This window comes from Peromyscus californicus, unplaced genomic scaffold, assembly GCF_007827085.1.
Source record: "Peromyscus californicus insignis strain IS unplaced genomic scaffold, ASM782708v3 Scaffold_9__1_contigs__length_137607984, whole genome shotgun sequence".
Taxonomy (NCBI): domain Eukaryota; kingdom Metazoa; phylum Chordata; class Mammalia; order Rodentia; family Cricetidae; genus Peromyscus; species Peromyscus californicus.
Window position 1 is genome coordinate 53,334,482 of NW_026294617.1, and position 12,002 is coordinate 53,346,483.

Genomic DNA, 12,002 nt, shown 5'->3' on the forward strand with positions numbered 1-12,002 from the left:
GGCATTTTTGTCTTAACTATCTTTTGTTTGTTTCTGATTTTGTGTTTTTATGGTTTCTGGTAGTTGTGTGTGTGTGTGTGTGTGTGTGTTTTTGTTATGACTTCTCTTTTTAATTCTGGTTTGTTTGGGTTTTTTGTTGTTTTGTTTTATTTTCTAAAGAAAGAGGGGAAAGGGTGTGGAGTTGAGAGGGTAGAGAAATGGGGAGGAACTAGAGGACTTAGAGGAGGAGAAACCCTGATTAGAATATAAAGTATGACATTTCTTTAAATAAGTACTGATTAATGTGTTAATTCCTTATTTTTCACGTAACCCAGTGGTTCTCACATCTGATTATAAATCAAAATCACTTGTTGCACTTTTGAAGTCAAATTCCCACAACCTATTCTAGAGTCAATGAATTTTTAAAAAGAACTGCTGTGGAATGTCTTTCTGTACGTTGGGAATGTGTTGCTCTGATTGGTTGATAAATAAAACGCTGATTGGCCAGTAGCCAGGCAGGAAGTATAGGTGAGGCAAGCAGATGAAAAGAAGGCTGGGAACAGGAAGGCTGAGGCAGGAGTCGCCAGCCAGACACAGAGGAAGCAAGATGACAAGGCAGAACTGAGAAAAGGTACCAAGCCATGTGGCTAAACAGAAAAGAATTATGGGTTAATTCAAGTGTAAGAGCTAGTCAGTAATAAGCCTGAGCTAATGGCTGAGCAGTTATAATTAATATAAGCTTCTGAATGATTATTTGTAAGTGGGCCAGGGGACTGCGGGTGCCTGGTGGGACCAGAGAAACCGTCTGACTAAAGAGAATAAGGAATCTTTATTTCTAAAGATCTCTGTAAGTAATATGAATGTATAAGGTCTGAAAACTAGTCTTACAAACAACATCACTTCAGATGTCTTCCCCCTCTAGGATTCAATTAGCTTCATATAAAATTCATTGTAAACTTAAAAATCATTATAGTCATTATTATAAAAACTGAAAAGGAAAAAGTAAATTATTTATTTTGATATACTCAATGGATAAAGGTGATTTGTGAATAATTTTTTTCAACATCTTAATACCCAACACTATTAGAATAGTTGAATTACTACACTTTAGATAATTCAATATGCAAATGTAGTTTAAAGTGCATTATGAAAGTAGATTATTATAGGAAATAAGTTTTGGGAATTACTATTGCAAGACTGTGACTCCTGCCTAATAACCAGAAGCTGTAACAAAGCTGAGTAAGTGTCTGCTTTCCAGAACTGGGGAAAATAATACCATATAAAGAGAAAAGAAAAATTTCATTTGAGTAAAGTCATTTGGAGCTGTTAAGTTCATTTTGAGAAACTCACATGTTAGACTTCATGCTTTGGACAATAAATTCATGATTAGGAAAATACACAAATTATACCCCATAAACAAACAAAATATGTTCATTGCCATTAGACTGGTGTACAGAGAACACGTACAGGACTCCCTTACCTAGAGTATCTACTTCTGTAACGGACTTGGTTTCTAGATGAAGGTCAATGTCTTTTGGAATGGTTAGTGGCTTATTTTCAATGTGACCATTATATTTTCTGCGAAAATGAGACAAGTGACACAAAAAAACAAATTACTTAGTTATCCAAGTGCTTATATCCTTCTAAATGCAAAAGAGATTTTAAGTTTCATTCTAATGTCACCCTGGAAGAGGTCAGATACTCAAAAACAGTTTTCCAAAGGAGCCTACAAAATGCTTAAGTAAATTATGTTACTGTGTAATTGACCAGAGGAAGAATTACCTGAACTAGCAAGAGAAACAAAACCTTGCTTGCTAGTATAATATTTCACACCCATTTTTCCTACTCTTTTTTGCAGATTCAAAAGCAACCTAGTATCTCTTTTGTAGGCACAAGATTAAAGGAATGGAAGAGAAAATAAAATTCTCTTTGAAATGATGTACACACATATACACACAAACACAGCTGTAATTATATGTAGGACAGAGATGAGTGAGTATTAAAATTAATGTTCGTAAGAAATTCAGAAACATGAAAGGTAACCACAGGAGGTTCCTACACAGACTTACAGACAGAGGAGGCCAGCAAAGATCTCTAAGCGTACTTGTATCACTCCTAAATCTAAATTTTAAGGACAATCAAATAAATATAGAAAGTAGTATGTCCAGCTTTAATAAGATTATTTTCAACATTATATTTACTCTTGAATAAATAAAAACGGGGGGGGGGGGGGGTCTCGGTGATAAATTTCATGTAAGTAAATCAAACCATGGTTACTGCTGTTAGTAAGAGGAGAGCATCACCACTGCATCTCTCTGTAATTACAACACTGAGAAATTCCTGTAAGGGCTGGGCATATAGTGCAGCTGAAGACTGCCACGCTCCTGGGTTTGATCCTAAGATGTAGCCTGAAACCAGGAATGGTGATATATGGCTGTTATTGGGAACTAGAGGCAGGAGGATCACAAGTTCAAGGTCTTCCTCTGCTACCAGCATGGGCTAAACGAAACTAAGCCTAAAAAAGGAAAACAACAGATTATAAGGCATGCAAAAAGAATCCAAATATTTACCAAATGAATAATATACTGCATAATTAAATCCCACAATTGTTTGACATGGTAACAATGGCCGTCATCAGAGTTTTAGTGGTTGAAAACAAAAAAGCAACTAAAAACTAACCTGGTCCTTAAAATTCTGGTCCTTAAGTATATAAACTTGGGAAATTATTTGATACTTGAAAATTTTTTTTTATTGTATTTCTGCCAGAATCTGTGTACTACATGCATGCAGTGCTCTTGGAGACCAGAAGAGGGCCTCATATCCAATCAAACTGGGTTACAGACAGTTTGTGATCTGCCATGTGGGTGTCAGGGATTGAACCCGGGACCTCTGCAAGAACAGCCAGTGAGTGCTCTTAATCACTGAGCCATCACTCCAGCCAGGGTAATTATCTATATTAAGTTGCACGAATGCATAAAATATTTTGGAAACTATGACATTGGTTAAGAATATTTTATTAAAGAACTACTAAAATTTAAAAAGGGGAAGGTTCATGATTAATAATCCAATGAACTTCAATGTATATTATAAGTGAAAAGGAAAAAGCCTTAGTCAACCCCTAGTTGAGGAAACTAAAGCTAATGTGGAGAGGACATCAAGGCAGACTTTCTCAGAATTAAATACAGGTATGCAACTTTATAGGCAGAAAAGTTCTTCAATACGACCATGTTCAATCTCTCCAATTCACCAAGGTGACTATGGTTCATTCAATGAGGCTTGTCAGCAGACAGTTAAAACATTAAACAGACGACATATAAAGAGCTGGGCTGAGGGCTAACATTCCATGTAGAGTTCTGGCTTAGTTGCACCTTGAGGAGAAGCAGTGCAGTGATGAGCAGAACCTACAAAGCCAGGTCTCGCTCTATTCTTTTGCACATGTGGACTCTAAGTCAACAGGCCAATCTACCCAGAAACACGATGTAAGGCAGTAGCATGCTGTCTAGCAATAGGAGCAGCAGAGATTCCCAAAAGCCACCTTTGAAAGACCTGTGGACAACACTGCAGCTCTTCTCTTAATCAACCTAAGCAAACAGATGTAAAATAGTATTTTCATAATTTAAGTAAGAATAAAATTAACAACTTTTGAGTGAAACAACAACTGTCTTGTATTTACATACTATTTTCACTTACTAAGATTTACATGGGTTCTAATGTCAAATATATTACCTACTCAAGAATAAAGTTACTCTTTGAGTAAAACAATTATTTTGTGCTTATATTCTAATTTCTATTTTACTGGAATTTTCATGGGTTCTGATCTGAAATTTATCAACTACTTACAGCATAGTTAATACACATTCCTTTAATCAAAGTGCAAACTGTATCTGCAAAAACGATGTTAAACAGTTCACATTGGAAGCTCATCAAGGGAACTTACCTGTCTTTTTTACTCTTTCCTTTCTGCTGCTTCCCTGCAAGGATTCTCAGTTCTTCTTCTGAAGGATGTTGATACCACCTCAAACTAAGGGAAGAAAAAAATGCCCTTTTAAAGAAATTGCTTAAATTTACCAGATTATTTATTTATTCTACAAATATTTACTGAGTCTCCAATTTGTGAAGACACTGTGGGAAATAATCAGGTGGCAATGCAAATAGACATGCTGCATAGGACTTAGAGAGCTCAGAGGCACACCCAGGCAACACCTAGATGCACTTAGGCCTTAGAGAGCTCAGAGGCACACCCAGGCAACACCTAGATGCACTTACTAGATGCCAGGCCCTGCTATGTTGTATGGATTTCTAACATCTTCCTCTTTCATAAACGAAATGACATGAACTCTGCAGATGACTGCGCACATTAATTCTCCACCATCCTTCATTTAAATGAAGTGATAGTTTATTTAAAAGAGCTGACTGAATGCTCCCTCATAGTTATAAGTCATCTTTCTTTTTGTCCTCTCTACCACACAGAATATCCACATCATTTAATCTCTCCCACACCAAGCACGTCCCTGACTTTCGTGTCTTGCCGAGTGGTTTCACTACCTACCAGTCACTTCAGTTTACTGATGTATCTTACCCTTAGTGTATCCAAACGCTACCATCGGTTGGTCTAACGCTTTAAACTCCCCCGACTCCACTGCAAACAGTTTACTTCAACCCTGGGCTCCACTTAGTCCTCTGCGGCATGACTATCACAAGACTCTCTCTCTGATCCTGCCTTCCCTTCGACATCCTTCTCACCCACCACTCAGAGCTCGCTTGGTTCTTTTTCCACAAGGGATACCTCCTCAAAGTACATTAGCACATTTAAATCCTTCCCAAGGCAGTGCAATGAATCAGTAAGCCAGAACTTTCATCAAGGTCCTTGCCCCTATACTGTTACAAAGGATGATAAATACACACCTCATGCTGCTATACTATTTTTTTAATTACAAAACTCTAGATTATAATGACATATCTAAATTTAAAGAAATACCAACAACTAACTTGCTCTTTTAAAAATGCTACAGAAATGACAATTTGAGCAACGACTGAATATTTGATATAAAAGTGTTTGATAAAAATTTTGAGATGACTGTGAGATTATGTTAAGTTTACATTTACAAAGATACTGAAATATTTATGGCTAAAATAATACAATGTTTAAAATTTGCAACAAAATATGTTGGGGTAAGGGTAGATGAAGCCAAGAGCAGAAGAAACCTGTCTGAGGACACAGGAATTGATAATATTAGTCTGTCACTCTGTGTTTGAAACTTCCTACTAAGACACCTCTCAAGGCCTTAAGGGGTACAGAACTTGTGACTTCCTGCTCCCACAGCCCTGCATCATGAGCACAGAGCTCACTTCTGCAGATTTCTTTTCAATCATTCCCTACTTCAAAAGAACACACTACCTTGACTAAACTAATATTTGATTTCTCACAAATTCTTTCATCTTTTGGTGCTTTTGCATATATTCTTCTCTCTAACTAAAACACCTATATTCCAATTTATTTCCTGTTTCACAAGGAAATCTTTCAGTGATATAATATAGAATGTATCATCTGTTCTTTGCTCATTCTGGACAATGCTTCAAAAGCTCTAAGTGACAGGTAGTAATGAGGTAACATTAGTTCCAGGATAGAATTTGGTCACAAAAAAACCAAAAAACTTGATTAAAGGGTTGGAACTTTCAGTAACTTAACCTTCAGTTATGGGAAAGGGACTAATATTTGGATTCAATCATTTAAAACAATGATATAAAATCTACTACATAAAATTCTATTTATGGGTGAAACTCCCAAAAAAAACTCTGGATATCAAAGCTTGCTGTAATCTTCTGGCTGGTTAACACATAGACGGGCCCAAAAGGAGAAACCTTCAAGGTGAAAATCAGAAACCAGTCAGGTGGGACAGGGAACCCAAAGCACCAGTTCCTGAAACGTCCTTGTGTTGGTAACAGAGGACTGGCCACAAAGGATAATGTATGTTTAGATAACATGGCACTGCTATGGATATTGTGGACGTCCAGCATAGCTAATGGCAGACATCCACGGGGCTACGAAGTAAGCACACTGCAGGTAGGGGAACCCTCAAGTGAACAGCGATGTCATCCGTTGGATGACTATTTTTGGCAAAAATGCAACTTTCACATGTGTTTTGTATAAATGTGGTGGTCTTGAGGCAGAGGCCTTTGCCCAAGTGTGTCTGTCTATATGCCTGTCTGCATGTTGACTATGCCCTCCTGTGGCATGCCTTTGTGTGTGCCTTGAGGCCTTTGCCTAGAGTGAATAACCTATGTCTTATCTGCCTAGGACTCTTGACATCATCTTAAACTTCCAAGCCTCCCATGAGCCGCCTTCTTTCCTGGCATGGAACTTAGATCTCTGTCAGGAAACCAGGGAATTCTGCTTTCCTGCCTGCTACAAACCCCCTTGATGCTCTACACGAAGGTGGAAGGGGGGGGGGGGGACTAAAACCACATTAATAATGCCTTCTGGTGAGCAGCTTTGGAAGTGGCTGTCTACATTTTTATTATAGAAGTGTATTACATGTTTCCCCCGATTTTAACCCATCTCCTAATTGATTATAGGGTCACCTCTTTAGAGAACTCTCAGAGTGACAGAAAAAGGTCCTGTAACAAAACTATTACCTTCCAGCCACTGAAATGAAATCTACCTCTGGGTGGAGACGAGCTACTGTTTCCTCCTTTAGGAGTTAATCCTGTTGAGTAAGTCAACTGCCTGACTAAGGGCTATCCCTCAGAAGAGCAGACTCACCTAATGCCATCTTAAAAAAGAGGAGAGGAATAGTTACTTCTTTAATGAGATAACAGACCTTTTCTTCCCAGAATTCCCACCCTCTGTACAGTTGCTCACAGAGCAGCTGACCTCTTCTCTGAAGTGCTCAGAGAACTGTAATTTTCCATTTTCTTCACCTCTTTTGAAAACATGCTGTACCTGATGCTTTGGGTTTCCTCACTCTTTAAAGTTTTCCAACTCCTGTTTTTGGCAGTGGCTTCCTGCTTCTAAATCAATGCCTAACATTAAGAGGCACTTTCTCTCCACCCTGCTTCTCCAGGCAACTACTGAGATTTACAGCTTGCCTGCCCTGGAGATTTCTTCTGAGTCTGCTCTTGAACTCCTTTATTAAGGAGACTAGGAACCCCAGAGGGGGCAGGGCCTGCTTGTGGCGACTCTAGTGGTCCTCTCCAAATTTTCTGGTAATGTTCCGATTCTGCATGCAAAGGACACAGAAACAAACTATGTGCCTTTCACCCCAGATCTTATCATATGTGCATCTTTTACAGAATAAGTACAGAAGTTTCTTGAAGTCTATGAATCACTCTATGAATTACTGAACTGCAGAACAGACAGCTGCCAGTTGTGCAGATTAAAAACAGAACAGTGCTCTAAGTTTCCTGAAGCTGACTTCCTACTTTACTATTTTTGTTTTTGTATACTACAAAGCTAGTACAGTTACTGGCATATAGTAAGTGTTCAAAGGGATCACTGGACCAAAACAACTCCGTGTTCCTCCTGGGTTAATGGACACACACACACACACACACACACACACACACACACACACACAAGTGCTCAAAAAGGACCACTGGACCAAAACAACTCTGTGTTCCTCCTAGTTTAATGGACACACACACACACACACACACACACACACACACACACACACACACACGTAAGTGCTCAAAAAGAACCACTGGACCAAAAGAACTCCGTGTTCCTCCTGGTTTAATGGACACACACACACACCAATCAAGTCTCTAAATTACATTTAAGAGGTGAGGAAGAACTTCCTGCTATTTCTATTCAAGTCCAGAACTTGAACTTACAGTTGATTCTCGTTATTCGAGGTAGTTATGTTCTATAAAGCCGCCGCGAAACACTGAACCATTGCTCCTAGGGGAGATACAGGGTTAGGTTCCTGCGAGCCTCTGGTCACAACAGCTTTCATCAACTGATCAAGACATAACCTGTTATATATGTTTCATTTAAGACTGCTGATTCATTAACACTGAATTCACCAAGCAGCACAATCATGCCTGAATATAGCCTTTCTAATGTCCACAATCATAAATATAGCATTTTTCCATGTTCTGTAAATCATTCAAACAATTTCCATGAGCATAATCACAGCTTTTGTGTGCTTATGAATATTAGCAATAACTCGGTCTTATGTTTGGAAGTCATTTTATTTTATTTTTTTTGTGACAGGATTTCTCTATGTAGTCCTGACTGTCCAGGGACTCACTATGTAGATCAGATTGGCCTCAATTGCTTCCTGAATCCTGCCTGGGATTAAAGGCTTGCACCACTGCACCTGCCTGGAGGTCAACTTTTTAAAACAGCAAAACTATCAATAAAAAGTCAAAGCGAAGTAAGAGTAGCTTTGACAGGACTTATGAGAAATAAGAAAAGCAGGTGAAATGTTCTTGTCAGGCTCCAACTGGGAAGATATGTGTAGGTCCACACAAACTTATTACCACCTTGTAGAAGTCCATATCTGACTAGGACGGCCTTACCCACATACTGACTGACTCTGGTGTTACACATATTTTAGTTTGTGGAAAATCTCAAGTGTACAATCTAGAAATGTTGGTGAATGCATGGTATTCAGAAGAACATCTAAGCAACAATGCATTTAAGAAACTCCATTTAGTTGTCTGGCTTTGAGAAATAAAACACAGTGAGTGAAAAAAATCACAGAATTGATGAGCTATCTTAAAAACCTCTATTATCAAAGAACTGTTTCTTCTGGAATTACTTACTTGTGTGGGCTATGGCGTACGCATGTGTGTGTGCTCACATGCACATATGAACTAGAGGGGGCAATGCATGGCTGTCCCCTTTTATCACTCCCTCTTCTACCCTATCCTTTGAGGCACAGTCTCCCCTAGAACCTGGATGGAAGCTTACAGCTTGAGTGGGTTTGTATTCTGTCAGGAAGGCAGTAAGCCACAGTGCTCCTGCTGTCTCTGCCCACTGCCATAACAGGGTGACAGGCACATCATGGGACCACACTTGGTTTGCTCTGTAGGTGCTCAGGATGCAAACTCAGGTCCTCATGGCTGCACAGCATATGTTTCAGTCACTGAGTCATCTCTCGAGCCCCTAACTTATATTTATAAGTCCATTTTTCTAAAATGGAATGCATACTATAGTTCTTCTTAGACAATTTAAAATTAACTTCATTAGGATTATTTTTACAGCTAAACTCCAGTGATACTGGGTCCTTTTAGGAACATCTATTTCTAATCTATCTCTCATTCATTCATTCATCAGCCATTTATGGAGAGCCCATCATGTTCCAGATACTTTGACACAGTTATATACTTGATTCAAAATCAACTTCAATAAAGCCAAAATCCCTGTCTTCTTGATGCTTCTATTCCAGTCAGGGTAGAATTTAACCATTTTCTAATAAAAAATAAATTGCAAGTTGTGAAACCACATGAAAAAAAACAAATGAATGGTGAAAATATGAGATTTCACTTATTAGATATATGATTAGACATAAGAAAAAAAAAAAAAAAACTTCTCTTAGCCAGTACTTAACTAGCATCCTAATAGGTAGGAAATGGGGAGAAGAGCATTTCAAGCAAGAAAGAGCACGTCCAAATGCACAGAAGCTTAAAGAAATACACAACGTTGCAGTAACTAAAAAGCCAACGAGGCACAGTGTCACAAAAAATGCAAAAGGTAAACGCAAGAGGTAAGAAAGGACCATATCATGCCAAGCCTTCTAGGTGATAGTATGGAGTATAGACTTTATGCTAAAATAATATTCTCAAACTCGAGACAGAGTTGTTCAATTTATGCTTTAAGATTTATTTTGTTGCTCTGTACATCAGTGGGAGGCCAGAAACAATAGGAGGAAAATGTATTCTAGACAGCAAATCACCAGGCGAAACTCAGATGGATGCTTGCCTGATTTCCTTTAATAACAGTCTGTACTTTGCAGTTTCATTCACTACCACACGGTTCCCACTTTCTACATTTTGTCTCAGGAAAATGACTGCCTGTCTGCAACAGCTGCACTGTGTCTTCCTAACATGGCTACAAGAACATAGTTAGAGGAAAACCGTTTGCTATGTTAAGCAAAAAGCTGTATTAGGGTATAACTAATGGGGGATACTGAGTAAAAACATCAGAAGGAAATACAACAAAATTTACTTATTATCACCTTTAGGTCATGGGCATTTAATCTACTACCTATTTTTTTAAACATTTTTATCAATTTGCCATCTTTGTTTCTCACACAGTATGTATAGGCTGCTTTTGAAGTGGAAAGCAGTAAAAGGTATAAATAAATTTAAAAAGGCACTCACTAATACCTGAACCTCTCACATTTAAGTATATTAATTTCAGTGCATTTGCTAGCAGTTAACTTGGTTGGCTACTCTGTGCCTTTTTTTTTTTTTTTCACTTACACTGAGTTTATATTAGTAGCAATATTTCAGATAATAAAGTTAAGCTGCTGTTGTACTTTACTAAATTATTGAATCAGGTTTATAATGGTCATTCTCACATCAGTTATTAACATAAAATATCTGACTACTATAACAATTCAGCAACACTGAAAATCAAATAGCAGAAACTATAGAATTATTTGGTCTGGATTTTACTATAAAAATTTAAGTAGCAGGGTTATTTACTTCAAATCTTTATAGAAATTTTAAATGAAAATTTGACCATGAACAAGTATACAAAAGGAGTATTAACAGAGCAAGCTATGAAGATTTTACCATATAATTACGTAAAACTTTATTTCAGGGCATATAATACAGGTCACTGAATAAACAGAATGTTTGTGTCTCTCCAAACTCTTCTGCTAAAATCTAAAAACCAATGCGACAATATCTGGATATGGGGCTTTTTGGTCATAAACATGGAGTCTTAATGAACTGGACTCATACGCTTTTAAAAGCAGGTCAGAAAGTTGTCTTCCTCTTTCTGCTGTGTTGAAAATACACACAAAAGCAGCAGTGTGCAAACTGGTAAAGACTCGGCAGAAGCAGGTCACATTAGCATCCTGATCTCATGAATTCCAGGCTCCAGAACTGTGAGAGACACGCTTCTGACTATACAAGCCACTCAGTTCATGGTACTTTGTTGGAGCAGCCCAAACTGACGAAGGTAGTAACTCATCACAATTTTACTTTTTATTCTAAATGTTCTTAATTATATTAGGTGGGAAGAAATAATCCTCTGCTATTTGTTGAAAGATTTCAAAGAATATCATGAACAGTCCAGACCTGGAAGTTATTAAGGCAAAGAGAGCAAGGACTCAAACATTCCTTAATGGCAGTAGCTGAAGATTTAAATCTTTCTTTTAGGTCTTAGGTCCCACTCACTGTGCATGTGAATAGTAGGTTCCTCTCACAGAAAGGAACTTCCAGATTGTTGACTCAGGAAACATGCATCCAATAACAGGCAAAAAGAATTCCAACAATTGAACACTAAGGTGTTATAACACCTCCTTACTCAATATGGAAGGAGACATTACAGTACATTTGACCAAATTATAATTTAATTTTAAGCTATTACTAAAATGTGTGTGATGGTGAGAGAGAGAGAGAGAGAGAGAGTGAGAGAGAGAGAGAGAGAGAGAAGACGGAACAAGAGCATGCGTGCCACGGCATGAGTTCTGGTGACTGGACTCAGGTCTCCCTGTTTATGTGGCAAGCACTTTTACCCACGGAGCCATCTTACACCCCCCCCCCCAAAAAATGTATTTCTGCTGAGAGACTTGTGAAAGGTAGCAAACCAAAGCAAAGTGAGAGATAGAGAAATGAAAGTGTCAGGAGAAATGCATGCATGAGGTTTACGCTGAGCAAACAGGAAAATGAACAGCAAGGCGGCACACAAACCATCCTGAGTCAACAGTACCCACTATTCAAATGTCTGAAGACGGGAACCTATCACTTACCTCTGTGCAAAGAGGGGCAAGCAAACTTCAAAACAAAGGTAACTTTCACTACAATGGGAAGTTAGGGGTTCTTTGGCTCAAGGGAGTGGT

General features: G+C 38.3%; 1 protein-coding gene across 5 annotated transcripts in view; it reads right to left on the minus strand.

Annotated features, from left to right (window-relative positions):
* LOC128106520 (transmembrane protein 161B) overlaps positions 1-12,002 on the minus strand; it is an 83,783-nt gene that overhangs the window by 38,307 nt on the left and 33,474 nt on the right. For 4 of the 5 annotated variants that reach the window (XM_052732065.1, XM_052732068.1, XM_052732063.1 and 1 more), the window contains 2 exons: positions 3,917-4,000; positions 1,460-1,557 (listed from right to left, as the gene is read on the minus strand). In XM_052732065.1, the coding sequence (XP_052588025.1) occupies positions 1,460-1,557; positions 3,917-4,000 (182 nt within the window). Of the gene's footprint in view, positions 1-1,459; positions 1,558-3,916; positions 4,001-7,815; positions 7,883-12,002 lie in introns of all 5 variants that reach the window. The other variant, XM_052732067.1, reaches the window with a different exon arrangement.